This window comes from Battus philenor, unplaced genomic scaffold (assembly GCF_028537555.1).
Source record: "Battus philenor isolate CCGP_79_NKW_IND1 unplaced genomic scaffold, ilBatPhil1.0.hap1 SCAF_25, whole genome shotgun sequence".
Classification (NCBI taxonomy): Eukaryota; Metazoa; Arthropoda; class Insecta; order Lepidoptera; family Papilionidae; genus Battus; species Battus philenor.
Window position 1 is genome coordinate 7,829,386 of NW_027181688.1, and position 18,599 is coordinate 7,847,984.

At 31.2% G+C, this 18,599-nt stretch overlaps 1 protein-coding gene across 3 annotated transcripts in view; it reads right to left on the reverse strand.

Moving 5' to 3' along the window:
* The window catches only part of LOC137924982 (heterogeneous nuclear ribonucleoprotein U-like protein 1), a 30,038-nt gene extending 11,470 nt beyond the window's left edge, over positions 1–18,568 (reverse strand). For 2 of the 3 annotated variants that reach the window (XM_068768410.1, XM_068768409.1), the window contains exons 1-17: positions 18,290–18,568; positions 16,748–16,881; positions 14,160–14,341; positions 13,790–13,833; positions 13,480–13,679; positions 12,420–12,563; positions 11,631–11,741; positions 9,600–9,687; positions 8,864–9,000; positions 8,288–8,393; positions 8,100–8,212; positions 7,200–7,357; positions 6,072–6,261; positions 5,393–5,551; positions 4,126–4,270; positions 3,417–3,483; positions 3,187–3,307 (exon numbers count right to left, since the gene is read on the reverse strand). In XM_068768410.1, the coding sequence (XP_068624511.1) occupies positions 3,187–3,307; positions 3,417–3,483; positions 4,126–4,270; positions 5,393–5,551; positions 6,072–6,261; positions 7,200–7,357; positions 8,100–8,212; positions 8,288–8,393; positions 8,864–9,000; positions 9,600–9,687; positions 11,631–11,741; positions 12,420–12,563; positions 13,480–13,679; positions 13,790–13,833; positions 14,160–14,341; positions 16,748–16,881; positions 18,290–18,419 (2,229 nt within the window). In that variant the 5' untranslated portion in view covers positions 18,420–18,568. The remainder of the gene's footprint in view (positions 1–3,186; positions 3,308–3,416; positions 3,484–4,125; positions 4,271–5,392; positions 5,552–6,071; positions 6,262–7,199; positions 7,358–8,099; positions 8,213–8,287; positions 8,394–8,863; positions 9,001–9,599; positions 9,688–11,630; positions 11,742–12,419; positions 12,564–13,479; positions 13,680–13,789; positions 13,834–14,159; positions 14,342–16,747; positions 16,882–18,289) is intronic. The other variant, XM_068768411.1, reaches the window with a different exon arrangement.
* Between the last annotated feature and the right edge of the window lie 31 nt (positions 18,569–18,599).

The following is an 18,599-nucleotide window of genomic DNA, read 5'->3' on the forward strand; positions in this document are numbered from 1 at the left end:
GCCGAGACGGGCTACGACCAACATTCCAAACCAGTTGAACCGCTGACGAAATTGCGCGGCGGTAATAATTTACGCATACTTACAGGTGACAGACAGGCGAAAAAGATCGTCGAGCCACAAGTACGCGTACTTACTCGAACGTCTGTCCTGGAAAAAGTTACGCGACGGGAATGGCTTGCATATGATCTTATGTCTATGCAGTACTCATGGTATTAATATGCGAAATTCTGTACAGTACATCGATACTGCGAACAAAATGATTAAACACTGATGCTTTTAATAACATTTTTAAAATTCGAAATGCGCTTCATGGGCAGAAATAAAGACCGACATTGATATTTAATGTTGAACCTTTCCAACCTATCACCTGCGAATCCAGTTGTGACCCTAATTATAGGATTTTTAAAACTATCTCTATATGCAGCTGTTTTTATTTTACCACCATTGTATAAAGCAACATATGTAAAATAATTCAAACATTAGGAGCTCTGTGTACCTGCAAATGGATCTAAAAACAGTTATAGTAGTTTGGCTTCCCTCTTACATTTCCCATAGTATCACTTAAAGAATACCTCTATGCAAAGTCCACCAACACTTTCGTATAGGCAAGTTTAAAAATTAAATAAATAATTTGAAACACTTCCCAATAGAAGTCAGTGCAAATTTAGTTCTAAATTATAAATATTGAAATATAGTGCCATGGACAAAGACACGATTAACATACATTCAAAATAATAATACAGTCTTCTAGAAAAGTAACAAAATAATGAACCGCGAAGAATCATCTGCTTTATTAAGTCATCATCATTATTTCAGTTGTAGCACAGCAGGACATGGTAGGCGCTCCAAATAAATTTTCAACTGTAGCTGTTGTAAGTGACCTGTATCCAGTGTCTTCCGTCCAACTTTGTGGGTAGACGTTCTATATTGATTTTTACAGTCCCAATAAAGACTTGAAGTTGGGTAATTCATGCAGAAACGTGCAGATGACTGCCCTCACACTGCTACGATGACACTATTGCAATGTAAGAATTACACATCTGTTCGTAATATGAAATTTATAGTAAATATTTGAGATAACACATTTTTTTACTTATATCTAGTTCATATATCTCAACTTACATTTATGCAATATGTTCTATGTAAATTATTTGTAAATATCTGTTGAATGTGTTTTGAAACAAAAAAAATTCAGAGTACATTTGGGTTAGACACCGAGTAGGAGATTAAACGAAAGCAACTGCTATCAATACTGCGATTACACTATTTAATTTTTTCCTAATGTACATGATGTATGTGCTTATAAATTTTGATTTACTTTGTAGAGATTACATCAACTTACTACTTAAATATTGACTGCTAATGGAATTTTCAAACTTCCATCATGTCCTGTGCAATACTGTATACTCCTTACACAACTAAACTTATGTATAAACCTAAATGTCTAAAATCTTTTAGCTATGGCAATATTACTTCTATTTCTAAGATATCATAAATGTAACACTTTCAAGTACAAATATTACCTGGTTTTCAACCATCATTCCAAATAAAAAATTTAACCCATTGCAACGACTTTATAAACCTTGTCATTCTTGTAAATAAAAATACCAAAAATAATTCTGATCAATCACTGATTGTCATTTTCAATAAACAGATATTAAATAATAAATTTAATGTCTTATTCGATAAAATATACGTTGAAGTACTAGGATGACATTCATTGACCAATATACAAGAGATGAGTATATACATTACTTTTCAAATCCATAATTCAGCGTGCCTTGTGACGAGAGATACCCCCGTATCGAGATAGCATCTTTATATACCATCCATGTAACAACGTTGTTTATACATAGGCGTCTAAATAACAAAATCCACTCTTAGACACATCTCATTAGACAGCCATCGCAACCGCTGTACCATCCCTTTCGCAAGTTCAGCGAGGTAGGGGGGGGGGGAGGAAGACAGAAGACCATACTGCCTGCCACTTCAACCTGCCAATCCACTGACCTTTGATATTACTAATTGTTCGTCTGTAGATTTCCCTCATTGCTCCCATAATTTATATCAATCTTAGTACAAATTTAAATTCTTTAAATATTAATGTCAACAATTTCCCTGCCTATAGCTTTTATTATTTATAAAAGTTTTGTTTAATGTTTTTTTTTAATATTACTTTATTGGAATAAAACACATTTTATGATGCCCTTTGCTTTGGAAGGTAGGAAAGAACCTTAGATTAAAACTTATCTTTTAACCAGATACAACCAAGTGTTACAACTTAAAGCTATGATGGTTCCAAACATGTCCTGTTCTGAGGAATTTTCCTGACACGAGGATCTGGGGATTTCCAAGCTTAATTATCACTTAAACATCAATATATTTATTCTTACCAAAATAAATTTTGTGACCAAGATCACAAACTAAATCTGAATCATTGTACAACTAATTTTATGACCTTTTAATAAATTATTATTTTTAATTAATTATGTTGACTGGGAAGAAGTTTAAAAGTGGCGACCAAGCTATGTAGACAAATCATCGAGTCTTATGTCATTGGTTACAGGATTTCATTTTCATCAATATAATGTTATAATATTTCTGAAATTAAATATTTATGAAGTTGTTTGTAAAAAAATGTAATGGATGTAGTGACGCCAGGTACGAAGACAGACATAATTGGATAGCTCCTATTTATAACCGCCACTGGTCAATTGACTACCCAAAGCATTGCAAGGCAGTTTAACATCACCAACAAATATTGTGTTACTTTGTAACAACTCTAACTAATGACTGTTCTTAAATGCATATGCCCTTGACTTCTATCTACACTCATTGTTTAACTTAAGTTATTTTCCTAATTTTATCAACCTTTGAATTCCAGAAATATACAACCCAATTGGTTTTTTGATAGTAGATAACTACCAAAATTTTATACTTTTTTATTGTATATCAAATGAAAAAAAGAAGTGACAACTTATAAAAGCTCTTGATAACAAGGCCGCAGCCTCATGCCCTGGTCTAAGCAGACTCAAATCACCCTCGATACCTCAATAGCCAATCCACACTGTTGAAGGTCGGCACAGATAGCCTAACATAGTGCGTGACAAAATTTCTACATAGGTCGTGATCTGTAGTAGACACAGAGGGGAGGAATTTTAAATTGAATTTTAAAACAAGGCTCACCTCGCAGTCGGCGAGGGATGCTGGAGGTCTTGGCCCGGGGATTAAACTGCCAAGAGCGATCAGTATGTAGCCGGGCAAAAGGCAGGCCTCTGCACCATCCAGTTCCTCCTCCACTACAGACCTGAACAGAAAGCACAAAGTTGAGCTGCACTACCATACCATGGGCTCTGTCAGATACCATGTACAAGAGGTATAAACATTTTTGGTGACATAAATAAACAAATACTTACCTAATGACAGTCTTCACTCTCTTGTCTAGCAAATTCTTATAGACATCTTCTTCAGTTGCTTCCGCTTCTGCAAATAAAAACATGTTACATACTTTGTTATTTATTAAAAAGATTGCTTGAATAATATAAAAGCAATATTATTAAGAGTCTATAACATGTGTTAGGAAGAAGCGGCACTTAGGTGTAGGAAATTTAGTTTTACCACATGTAATGATTTAATTTAAAACTTTATATAAAAGGTCTCTGGCGCTTTGATTGAGACTCGAAAAGTGTGACTTAATAACAATAAAACATTTTGACAAAATTATATCATTTGGGCAAACTTTCTAATGAAATTATTATATATAATTTATATCTAATTCCACATAAATTTTAATTTAATAACATGAATTAATAATTGCTATTAAATTCAAACTGTTAAAATTTGATTAAATAATTGCTTGTCTGTAGTAACACTGAATGCAACCTGACGGCTGTTGATGAGCCCATAGGTAGACGGTGGACATTGCTAAGGTCATGAAAAGTCACTGAATATAGGCAGTGCAAGACTTATCACCATGGTAAATTTTTGGGACGCCTATTTATTGCAGTGGGCGTCTATCGACTGACATGATGATAATAATGATGAGTATGATTATAAATCTATGCTTAGTATTATAAATTTGCAAATAGTAGAATTTAAAATATTTTTGTGATTCCAACAACATACCAGCTGCCTCCTCTTTCACTGTTGGTGTCTCTTTATCACCTTCCTTTTCTACAGCATCCTTTTCTTTTTCTTTATCTTCTTCTTTTGGTTCAAGTGGCTGATCTGTTTCCATTGCTTCAGCTTTAACTTCATTCTCACCATTCTCCTATAAAACCATACTTTTGATTTTTAGTATTTTTAAGGTATATTTACCATATCAAGGTAACTGTCTATTAAGTTTATTTTTAAAATATTAAGTCTGTTACAAAGAAATATTACATTTATATATAAATAATTTAATTATTAAACAAATATAGCAAACTCCAATCAATTTATTTATTAACACATTGCATGCTACCGCTTCGCGACGGTTAAATTACTTACGCGGATATTGTCAATTCAAGTAAATTGCGTAACTTGGAAGGTACAGGTTTGATTTTTTTTTTTGTATTAATTAAAAATGTATTCTACTTTGTTCTATGACATCAATGTAAGATTAGCAAAAAGATTTTTTAACCCTTATCAGTCGCAAGTCATGACGTGACGACGGTAGTTCTCTACAGTGGTCATATGGCACATGTGAGGTGACAAGTTGGATCATGTTGAAACTTGCTGCTTATTGAATGCGCATACGACTGTCTTTTTGGTTTATCATTACTAACAAAGCAATTAATTATGCAGCATTTCAATAATTTTTTGGGTTCGAATTTTTTTTTGATTAAAAATAAAATTTATTAATTTTAATAGTATCTTCACCTCAGATAATGAGTGGAGATTGGATGGAAAACTACAAATCTTGCAGCCTGGTGGTACAGGAAAACATAATGACTGCTTAGTATGTTCTAATCGTAAGTAGCCTGGAGGAAGGAAAACAACACTATACTATTGTGAAACGTGCAAAAGAAAACCATTTCTTCATCTTGGAGATTGTTTCAAAAATACTATACTTTAGACATATAAATAAATGTATTACTTCTTCAGAAAATAAATATTTTCTTAAAAAAATTGTTAAATTGAAATGAATAATTAAAAAACATCTTTTTTTCATATTTATTAAAAATAACTACAACCTGGTGAGAATTAAGCATACGAAACGTGGCGTCCGATAAGGGTTAAAATAATGTTGCTAACCAAAAACTTTTCCATTGTTCTTAATATCTGGGAAGTTCCGCCCTTAGTGACGTCGTACAAACAGTTTACTGCAGCTACTACAATGTGTTTAATATAGCCAAGAATTTATCTAGACAAACACTATAGAACTTCTCGATTATAAATATTTAAATTTCACCTTGGGTTGTTCAGCAGATGTGTCTACATCCATAGCCTGCTTTTCCTTTTCAATTTCTGGTTTTGCCTCACTTTCTGCTTCTTCAGGTTCTTCTTCACCCTTTTCTTTTCTTTCCTGCGCTTCTTTTTCCTTCTTTTCTCTAGCTATTTTATCTCTTTCCTGTTCATCACATACATTCAATCGCAAATTAATATGTCCTAATGATATTGAAATGCTATCTTAACACTATAGACAATGTTGTTGCTATGCATACTTTTCAAATTCCAAATTCTATGGAGAACCACATTTATTCCTCTCTAACTACACAAGATGGTACATCTAACAAAATAACACCACAAACTTAACCAAGTACATTCCTACAAGTGACGTAAATGTTTTTGTATAACTGTATTATGCTACTTTATATTTAGTAAATAATAACTACTATAAGATTATGTCAAAAATAAATTAGAAATATGAAAAAAAAAATGGCTATGTCGTCCAAGAAATCACGTAAATCACACAAAACTGTATTCTGATTTATTTACATGTAATCAGTTTGGCAGAAATATTTTCCGTACAGAATATATACAGTGAAAAGAAAAGGAACCTTTTATGAATATTGATTTAATAAGATTGTCTCAAAGGTTTTGCAATGTAAGAATGAACAGATGTATCATAGACTTTGTTTATGACATACCTCTCTCTTCTTCTTTTGACGCTCTTCCCTCTCCTTTCGTTCCTTCTCCTTGCGCTCGCGGTTGCGCCGCATGGCCTCCTCCTTCTGCCGTTGAATCTCGGCTTCACGAGTCTTCTTCTCTTCTATGATTTGCTCTATGGGTACTTCAATGCGTTTGCGAACTATCTTCGTACGTGTAAGCATGTTGTATCTATAACAAAATTATACTTTATTTATAAATATTGTACTTTCAGAAATTGTTGTTTTTATAACAATTTACTTAATTACAATGTATAAAGCTATAAATTACAGTAAAAATAATTGTTATTATGCTTGCGATCACATATATAACAGTATATATGGGAGTAAATACATAATCTTAATATACCTGCAAATCATTCTTGCCATAAAATATTTCTGACAAGGTACAAATAAGCTTTTAACAGGAAATAGATCCAAATTGTAAAAAATTCCCGTTAAATTAATTTGATGTCTTGACTTTTTGAATAGGACTCCATGCTCGAATTAATCATCAAACCATTATATTTTTAAAAAGAAGATCGAGAGCTATGGTCGCAAAAATTGATTAGTAATTTCACCTTAATTTTAAATTACGTAGTATATGTGTAATATATGAATATGTTATATCCTCTTAATTAATTTAGTGATTATTGGCAAACAGATAATTGGAACCATTTAACCATTTGTGATAGTCATTAGCACTATGTTAGAATCAAAACTAGTGCTGAACAAAACCATAAAAAGGAAATGAAATTAAATTAACATGTAATTATACTTATTAATTTTAATGTTATATTAATTTAAGATTAATAATTATATAATAAATATAGCATTTACTATGTATGGTATAGTACATAATATTTTATAGGTTATGAATATTTTTTTATAAGATTTATTATGCATCTGCCAGTAGGCAGATGCATAATGCTGAGACACTACAATGGTTGACTGGTACAGAAAGCTTAAAATTAAGTCCCCCATTGCAGGAAAGGTATGAATTAAATAGACAGAGAAATTATATTGTTTATATGAATAACACATCAGTCCTCTATGTGAACTTGTACTTTAAAGTTAACTTAAAATTAAAATGAGTCTTAATTAGGCTATCATAATAAAACCAAGACTAACCTTTCATAGCCCAAGTTGACTTTATAGCATGTGTTCTTGGTTAGTACGTGCGGGAAGATAGCCTTATTACCCAGAATCTCCTTGTCAAATTCATAAGCCACACCCAACTCTTCGCCGTTTAAAGTATAAGAAATCTTGCAAGGATTTGATTGCAGGTCCTGTAATACAAAGACATAAGTTTTTATTATCTACATTTATATAATTACTGTAAAATGTCCTAAGATAATTCTTTGAATAAACTCTATTGTGTGATCTAGTGTGTAGGTGGTCTATTTGGTGATCTGTATGAAGCGACGCAGTATATCCAGTATCCCATTGATGACCAATAGACATTTTACTGGTATAATTAATTTTAATAATTCAAATTTAATGTGGGACGTGAACATGTCACGGCGAATACTGCACAGACCAAAATAGATAATATAGGATTAAACATCAAGTTTAGATAGTTAATTTTGAATATTATGAAATAAAGAGAGCAAATAAATTGCTGGTGTAAACAATGAGATATCAAACTTTCTTTTTTTAATTATAGAAACGCAAATATCTTTGTTACATATTCTTTAGATTTTAAACTGATAATAGTGTTTATCTCTTGCTTTATAAAAACTATTATTTGAATGGGAATAATAATGAAAGTTGTAAAAAAACTTCTGTCAATTTAATAAATATATTTAAAAACAGTTGACAGACAATATAGTTAACTAGTTTTAATCTATTTAGCTTAAATATTGTAAGTATTTTCATATCATTTTGAATATATTTTAATTAGTAAGAATTAAGTCCAAAAATTAACAACACCTTATCAACACATTACATATCTCAAAGTGTATAATATATTTACTAGAATTTATTTCTATTTGTAGTATACTATGTGTTTGGTTAAAGACATAAACTCACAATATAAGCTCCAATGACATCTTTTTCAGAATACTGTTTGCCATATTCCTTGAACTCGCCATTGTTGACTGCTCGGCCCGTGCTCTCATAGCCCCAACTCAGTTCACCATCGCCTTAGCACAAATTACAATATTATTTTTCTGTTACAATATAAATTTACAAATAGATATTCTATTTAAACAACTTACCAAGATGTAAATTGGAATCATCGGTAGACCAGCCAACTCTTAATCCATTACTGATGGATTCTTTGTCGGTTATCTCTGTTGTAGTCACAACTGCACCAACACGTACCTGTTAATATTTCGGTTATTATATACTTTCTCCATTTCAAATTTTTATTTTTAATCAACAATATATTCACCTACGTTGTTTTTTATATAGTATACAAATTTTCAATGACCGAGCGGTAAAAATCAATTGGTTTTTATGTAAAATATGTCGACAGAAACGACCTTACTTTCCCGTCCCCTTAATATTTTACTTTAATTTATCTTTTCTTTATTAGAATGTGGCAGGCCAATAACTTATGGCAATACAGAGTCTGCAGGCCCAGATAGCAAACAAGAATTAATTTTAATATGTAGAAATTTATTTTTATTACTATAGTATCATTATATTTATTATTTCTGAAACCATTAATTTTTCTGGCAACAAATGAACTACACATTCACCCCTTTATAACTTTTATACCTTCAACCAATAGCTTTATATACTAAGAATTGGCTCATTAACCAAACTATTATTTGGTGGTAATAATTTACCTCAAAGCACACCCGTCCATCGTTCACACCATGCGAAGCTCTGACGCCTGCCCACGCGTGGGCTAACGCACCTTCTGTCATGGGGACGACAGAATTGAAGTCCGGCATCTCAATGTATTGATTGAGATCACTGTCATCTGTAAATATATACTCAAATCATTACTACATTTCTTAGTGATCATTTTGATCACTTCTGCAACCATACTGACTATAATTCATCATAGCAAAAAGAAATTGTTTTATCCATATTTATTAATAATAATACAAATTAACAATAAAATGTCTGGATTGAATTAGCTTTTATTCATTTGCGTCAAGGACATTAAAAATTACCATGTTTATGTATGTACATAGTTAAAAAAAACTATGAATAGAATGTGATTTCGTTTGCGACTTCATACACCACAAAATGTACAAAGGTAAATACGAAATAATTATGTACCTGCTTGGAACACATATTACTTTTAATACCAGTAATATCATCTTAGACCTTACAGGGCTGTACTAAAGTAAGAAAAAAATAGTTAAATAAATAAAAAAAAGAAATAATTTATAATCTCACACTGAATTATTTTTTTAATGATGATTTCGTGATTTCATTTGTTATATGTTAGCAGCTTTTAATAAGAGTAGATATATAGATTTAATAGGAGCCAGGCTGCGTAAAACAAATTTAATGCGTTTTATTGTCATATTATTTTTGAAGTGATATTTCATGTTAGATAAAAATACTTACACCAAGAAAGTGTGATTTTGTCCTCGCTGATCTCAGGTTCAGGGATCTTCGTTACAGTCTCAACTTTCTTGTTTAATTTATTCTCCTCCTATAACCAATACATTTCTAATTCAAAATAATTGTATTCAAGTAGCTATATAAATTATACTTTTAAATCATTAACACTAAGTAGTAAGCTGACATTGGTTGACATGGAATGCAGATCTGCTGAAAAAAGCGGGCCGGAAATTCAATAATTGCTATTTTAAAATGAAATTTTACAATTTTTGATGTGTACGTTATTATATCAACCATGTAAATGTGTCAACAAACAAAGTTCCACACATTTTGATTAAGTAAAAACTTTTGAATGGTATAATATTTATTTAATAATATGTTTAAGAAATAATAAGAAAGGACTGTGCATCCGGTCGAACTTTATTGTATGTGTACACTCACATCCATTAAGGATTTAAGTATTAATAGGTCTATTACATATAAATACATTTTTCTATGTATTTTTACAGGGCTGCTAATGCAGCAATAGTGGTACATAAACCGCTATACTGCCTTTTAGATAATCGTGGCGAAGTGGAGGCTGAGAAAAAAAACCTGAAAAATGTTAAAGCAACCATTGACGTACTGAATGAAGCAACCGATACTCCCCTTATGTAGCCGCGCTTAAACATGAAACGCAGCACAGTGGTTACGGTAGCAGTGGGTATTGTGGGTAGGCAGAATATAAGAATAATTAGCAAAATTAGACTTAATCTTCAATAGTGTCAAATATCCTTAAATGTTCAACTACCTCACAATGAAAACAAATGAAGCTTTTATAATTATACGGAATTTATGCTTAATTACATTATTTTTTAAGAAAAAGAATTGAATGCTTCCTTTCTTTTTACACTGATACTAGCCATTTTGAGGCACAGCACTACGACAATATCGATCATCAATGCCTCCTTTATACTCATAGGTAAATTAAAATCTGTCTGTTCACAGATAATAAATAATATTTCTTTATACTGTAAATGCATAACTAATTGGTTAGTGTTAATGAGATAAGGATGCGTTTACATGTGGTATAACATTAGTTGATATATGCCTTTTATATGATGTGGATAGATTCTTGTTCTTATGTTGATTGATACTATTTTCAATATGTAAACAGTATCAATCAATATTTATATTACATAGGTTTTTGGAACTATTTTCCATGTAAACTGTAGATTCAGGACATTCTTACATTGATTCTTTTTTTATCAGTGACCTGGTGTGTTTCTCGAACAACGATGGCAAGTACATCAAAAACTCGACAGTTATTGCGACATTTTTCGTCAACCAAGAAGACTGAATATATTCTTTGGTACAAATATTCAAAGAACACAACTCTAAATCATTCAAATAATGAAGACTAGACAACCAAGCACGTCCTATGCCATTCATTGTCAGTCTATAGAATGGTGAGGGAAGAAAATACAATCGGTATTGTTTCATCATTCCAAAATCCAAATCAATCCATGACTGCCCAAAAAGTGATTTGTGCAGTATCTTAGCACAATCTTACAAAGCCAAAAGAAGCCTAATGTTAAATATCTTCATTGTTTTAAGTATAAAGTGATGATGCTAAAATAATGGATCTATACTATAAATTTTTCTTTATATATTATAACATATCTTGTAATATAACTAAGTATTATTATCTGATTGACTGTTAATTTCTTCCTCATTAGCCTGACCATGGTATTAATTTTTAGTTTTACAAGATATGTATATATAAAACAAAAAATGTAATATGTTGATTGTGCATGTTAAATATATTGTTACATGTGAACACATTTTAAAACGTCATTACAATTGTTGGCGCATCAAGAATCATCTATCCTTTTCACTTGTTTGTATAAATGCAGTTGAAAGGGTGCAATATGTATTCTCTGTCTGACGAATACAGTGTATTTATCATGAAATGATCATTTACTACTGTACTTGTTGTTTTGTTCATTTGTTTACAACAACTAGATCTATTAAGTAATGCAATTATTATCTCACCTCAACAGGTGGCGTAAGCACTTCATTGGTAACAGCTACGGTCTTGTAAAAATTGCTCCAGCGTGCTTTCTTCTCTTGCTTACGTTGCAAACGTTGTAGCTTTATAGGGTCCTAAGTAAGCAGAGCATTATTTTTAAGTTAATTATGACCAAACAAGGACACTTCTAGGTCTGTAGCTTGCTCAAAACAGTGTAATATAAAACAAAAATTTATTTTTTTAAAGAAAACATCACACAAAAACAAAGCGAAGAAGGTCTTGAGCGCCATTTTCCTTTACAACCATGACATGAAAGCCTATATAACCTCATATATGACAAAGGTTTTGATAACTCATGTACCTGAGAAGAACCCTTCATATCCTTTGAATGGCGAGACATATAAACATCTCGATACATAAGAAACTTAAGCTGACAGAGGCGATTATATTAAAACAAGCCCAAAATAGGGTACATGACTAATTTCTTAGCCACAGTGCCTATAAACCAAGATTGATTTCAGATTAAGTTTCAACATTACTATTTGCAATAAAAATATTATGTGTGGTGGTGACAATCACATACATATATCATTCTTTCTCTAGATCCTTGTATTAAAGAAAACGATGTTGTGTTATATATAGAAGAAATTACAATCCAAAACTATAGGGTATGTCAATACATGTTATATTATTAGTAATAAGATAAAACCTTTTTTAAGATTTATTTTTTATCATTATAATAGAACCATTTTTTTTTTTCAAATAATCCAAAACAGAAAACAATCTGCACACTGAATAACAAGTAAACAAACCTTGCTCATTTCTTCAAACTTTTTCGCATCTTCTTCTGCTTGTTTCTTCTCTCTCTCTATTCTCTCTTGCTCACGTATCTTAAGCCTCTCGTTCAAAAGCTCCCATTCTTCTTCTTCTGTTAGTTCCCTTTCTTTGTCCCTTTTCTGTAAATGTCAATTAAAGTTTACACAAGCAATAATTTTTATACATATTCACATTTACTCTTACATGTTGATCTAAAATAGTTTATACTTATAAATCCTGGAAAAGATTTTATAATCATTGCTCAGGAAATTAAAGACAATTTTTGTCGGTAATTTGCGATAAGAATCAACCGAATCAAACTGGATAATTGAGAAAAATAATTTTAATTTCAACATATATTACAATTTTCGTAAGAACTTTCTATTCACATTGGGGTTTCTGCTGCTAAAAAATTGGTGACTTCAAAATCTTATGTGCTTGTTTGGAACAAACTTTATATTGTTTATGGAGTTAATGTCATGAATCCTTTCATAAAGAGTGATTTAGAACCTATAGCAGTTGGTAAAGAATAAGTTAAGAGTCATAATATTTTTGGTTGAAAAATGTCAACCAAACTACCTGTTGATGCTCTCTTTCAATAACTTACAGTAACACATGTTTAAAAGTTTAATGTCGACAGAAGATTTGATACAAGAGCATCTTGCACGACAATGTTGAAGATCTAATTGTGGATGACTAAAAAATGAATAGGTGACGTTACTGGTAACTGATTACCAGTATTTGAGAACAAACTATAATATTACAGATAACATATTATGTTGAAATATAAGAAAATAGCTGCTAATTGGAATGAATTTTGAATGATGTGATTTTAAATTTCATTTTGCATATAAACATGGCATGCGAGGCTGCATAGTCATGAGATTTGAAGACTAGCAAGGTGATGACTGTAGTGAAAGCATAAGACATATTGGTTTCCAAAATGTATTTATTATCAATTTAAGAGACCAAATATACCAGATTTACGTTGTTATGGATAAGCCTCAGAAGGTGAACCCTATAGCATTACAGTCAATTTGTTATATAAACACCAACCTGATCTGAATCTCTCCTTTTCCCCTTTTCTTTATCATCTTTGTCATCATTATCCTTTTCAATTTTTTCTTCTTTCACCTCTTCATCTTGCTCACCATCCTGTTCCATTTTCTCTATGTCTTTTTCTTCAGGGGTTAAATTATCTTTCTTCACACTATCTTCTTGGGATATATTTGAATCTTCTAGACTTTCGCTACCTCCTATAAAAATAACTTAATCTTCATAAAAACAACTAATTAGGGTCATAAATAAGCAGCAATAAACATGAGAATATGTTTTTTTAATGTTACATTTATACTGAAACACTGACCTTCCTCCTTCACTTCACCCTCAGCCATTTCAGGAGATTTAGGCCTGAAAGAAAAAAATAGTAGATATAATAATTATTACTAATGTTATAATGGTCTCATAACAATCTTTAAAACCTCGTAGGTACTGTGGGAATTTACAAGGCAACATTTCTATAAATTCATCAAGATGGTGACCAATGGCAAGCAGTATTTAAGGCATTTGCTCTTCTGGCACATTTCAGAGAACTTTGCACATGTAGTTATTATTGAGTGTAAGAACTTTTATAAGTTAAATTTCTATTATTAATCAAAGTGTTGTATGCTATGAGTGCAAAACAGCTGTCCTGTTAGTTTTCGTATTTTTTGTAATGTACAAGCAAATTGACTTACTTTTCATCAATGCAAGGGTCATCCTTAATATCCTCTTTGACCAGATTTTCTTCTGGTTCTGAAATCTGAATTGTGTCCTTCTTTGGTGTTGTCTCCTTAATAATTGGTTCAGGGCTTTTAGTTTCCTCAGGCTCCTCTGTCATTTTTTCTTCAATCGGGTCTGGTGGATCCTCTTTCAGTAGCTACAATAAGGTGATACAATTAGCCTCTATCAAAGTAAAAAAAACTTCATATTCATAAAAACAGTAATATTTCATTTTAAATTTAAGACTAATTTTAGCAAGTGCAGTGTAGGATGTCCACTCACAAGATGGACAGACGACAGTGTTAAGGGTGTCAAAAGACACTGGATGCCCAGATCTATTGGAAATCTAATGGAGGCCTTTGTCCAATAGTAGATGTTTGGGACATCTACAATTGATACAGCTAGAATCATGATGATGATACATTATTTAATGGCTGTGTATGCATGCATTGACACAATTTTTATTAAATTTGTTCTTTCTATAGTTGTAAAAACTGCTTCTCTTGGGCCTTATTATTTCCAGTTCTAATAATAACCAACATAACTAGGCATGGCAGTAATCCTAAGAGGGATGAAAGAGACAAGAAAGCCTCTATGAAATTCTTCCCATTGTGTACAACAAGTTGTTTAAGAAATAACACAATAACAAATTTAAGTCTACATAATCATCATCTAATGATGTATCAACACAATTTTATAATTTTGATTGCTCATTGATTCCTTTTTATTTAAAGTAAAGGGGATTATTAAATTAAAATTCTGTCAGCAGTATCCCAATATATTTCTTTAACATATTCACATTTAGCAATGTATTCAAAAGTTTGTCATAATTTGGATTTTCTATATGAAGCAATTTTTCAATTGTGCTCTAATATCAAAGCCCATTGCTTATGGTACTATAATGTTGTGTTTTATTGTCACAGTGTCTTCTATTATATATTTAATGCATCATCAAATTTGTTTTTATACAGTACTTTCGAAGTAAAACTGATTATATTTCCCTATTAAGTTTTTCGTTCGTTTATATGCAAATTTAATAGAATGTCAATAAAGTATGTGGCCAAGGTATCAAAAAATTTGTAAAAGTTGTGTTGATGATTCAAAAGCGCATGTAAATTCCTACTTGAATAAATATATTTATGAATTTTTGTGATGTTTCTGTACAAAATCACCAAATAATGTTGTAAATAAAGGACCTGAAATAAATGTTTTTTTTACTTTTTATCTCATTGACATTCAAAATTTCACCAGTTTGGCAGTAACAAGGTGCTGGGAGCTCTTTTTATAGTAAAGCATTCTCTTGAGCCTTGGACTATAACAGTGGCGTACCTAGGGGGGGGCGGTGGGTGCGGTCCGCACTGGGCGGCACTTACCTTGGGGCGGCATTTTTTATATTTACTTATGTAAAAAGCAACTTTTTCATTTCAAATTTATTTTCTTGCTTGAATAATAAATGATTATTATAAGTTTAATATTTGATTTATATAAATTATGATTAACTTTATGATTTCGAACATTATTCCTCGGTGTATATAAATGCATTTTAGTGTAAATTTTGGATTCTAATTCAAGAACAAGATAATAATTTCATTTTATTGTATTCATAAAAATTCGTTGAATTTGTTAAAGGATCTTTACTACTTTGTTTGGCAATTTTTCCTAACTAAAATTTTTTGATGTCTGTTTATAAATGCCATTTCTTTTGAAAAGTTTATATGATTACTTTGAAGTGATATATTAATATATATTAAAAACCACTATTTGATTGACATACAATAGAAAGGGCGGCAAACTGGAGATCGCCCCGGGCGGCAAAAATTCTAGGTACGCCACTGGACTATAATATTATTAGGCCTTAATGCTCTTGGGTGAATGCTCCATGGAATGACTTAGCAGCTAGTGAGCATTTCGATTTTGGGTTGATATTCTGAGTTGGTTCACTACATAGCTATATTTGGATTGTTTACAATGTGACAAAAAAAAACTACATAATTTCAAATACCACAGGAGAGTTATTTATGAAGAAATTTGTGTTATATTGACAATGTAAAATGTTATAACAAATTTTACTTATACAGCTGTAGCCTTTAATAATGTCATTTAATAGCTTCAGTAAGGTGCTCGTTGGCCACGAAATCTTACCCACAGCCGGGCGTCGACTTTAGTCGTCGACCAAGAAATTTTAATCTATCGCAGCAATTACAGTTTATTACAATTACATTAGGTGAATGTCATGTGTCAAATCAGGATATGTTTGATGTGTGAAATAAAAAAATAATATTGTAATACTCTAAATCTTGCTATATAAATAAAATGAACCGATTACAATAAGTTAAATTTTAGTAATTTTTCATTTAAAAATAAAACATAATTCATTGTAAAACACTGAGATAAAGGCTGTCTTAATTACATTATAAGTAATATTCATTTGTAATGTAAAACACTTAAAGAACAAGAAGGGCTCAGTGTCGCATCAGATTACAGCCAGCTGTGACACTTATACTGAAGTGGTTTAAAAGAACTTTTGTCTCATGATATTATTGAATGTTATTATATAACAAACCTTAAGAGGTGTAGAGACTATACGTGAAGATGATGACCGACGCGTAGTCCTGGCTGCTGGGGACACCCGGCGAGGAGTAGCCGGTTCGTCGATATCCTCAGTAGTGGTATCGAGAATTGTTGTGTCTGCAAACACTAAACAAATATTTTTTTTAAAGTTACAAACTCCATTGTGTCATCAGAAGAAGCCAGAAGAGCCCAATTTGTTAAAAACTAAATTCAATTTGAATATCTTTATAATGGAATCCTGAAAATTTAAATAAGAAAGTTCTAAACACTCCTCAATCTTTAAAGAAACTAAAACAAACAGTCTGGTTTCTGTGATTTGTTTCAATTATATCATTAACCCAAAAGTGATTCATTTATACCAAGAAAAGTTCTGGCAAGGTTTTATGACAGAATCAACATTTCAACCCTGGCAGTAGTCACATATTAAGTTATATCTGTCTTGACTTTTCAAAAATACTTCAAAACCTTGATAGGATAAACATTTGTTTCATTCCAAAGCTTTGACTAAAAAAGCTATTAAACAGAAAACAGGTTTTTATCAAGTTTTTTAATAGCATATGAATTATAAAATTATTATTATAGTATAAAACACAAAAAATTTGCAATTTTGACATAAATATCAAATTTATTCTTGTGGTATTAAATATTTGAAAAGGATGCTTGTTACGTTGAATGTTTTATTAGAAAAATAACTCTTAAAGTAGACCTTGTTATTTAACAAAATTAATTTCTCACTGGTTCATTATATTATTCAGTGGTTATTTTAATTGAATTGTAACTTAGTATTCCGGCATTTTAAGAAATATAGATTAACAGACTCTTTGCAGTTGTAGATATTTATCATCAAATTTTCAATGAAACACTTACTTTTTCTTTTACTTCAAATTAGATTTTTACTTAAGATTCTGTATTATATTTGCATTGTACTTTTAGTTAACCTTTATATTTATAACAACATGCTAATTAAAACAAATAGATCAGCCTACTTTCATCACAGAAAGAAAATAATTACCTATTTACAGATATATTATAAATTGCTTTAGTTCTATATTGCGTAAATAACAATTACATTAACAATTATAAAAAACATAAAAAATTGTCATTGTCAGTTCCGGGGTTACGATAATAATGAAGTTGAATCTAAAAGGCTTTTAATTTTTAGTAGTTTATATTAAGACGACACAACGCAAATAATTTTTTCGGCATACGTAGACTACTATTTTAAACCAATGAAAAGGCATAATCAGCTCGTTATAACTGACCATGTTTGTTTCCTCCGGCGTTAACTCTGTCCTATGACAATAAGTATAGTAGTAAGTCAGAATTATAATATTCGAAACCATGGCTTTGTTACAAGTTTGATTAAAATAATTAATAACGGATGTTTCGTCAATTTATAACAATAACCTAATCGAAATAAAACATGGCGGGGTTCGGTATAATGCACACGTGCAAGAAATGCCGCGCATCTTAAATGATAAATACATAGCATTTTATACATAATTATAAGGGCAAAGCCTGTGTAACTGATTACCTTTCCCAGTTTTAGTTTCAAGGGCCTTCTTTAAGCGTTCCACCAACGTCGCTTTATTACCCTTCGTGTCCAAGCCAAGAGCGCCAAGCTCGGATCGAAGATCCACAACTTTCATTTTAGATGGATCCATTATTGATTAAAATGAAAATCCACAACACAGAGTTACTTTTTAAATTATTAAACACGAAGCGCTTAAAATTAAACAGCCATTTCATTAGTCGCAAAAATTTTTCACACTTATAGCGCCAAGACAATCAAACATGGCGGCGTAATGATGCTTGCGATGCTAGTACAAAAAACACAACCGTTC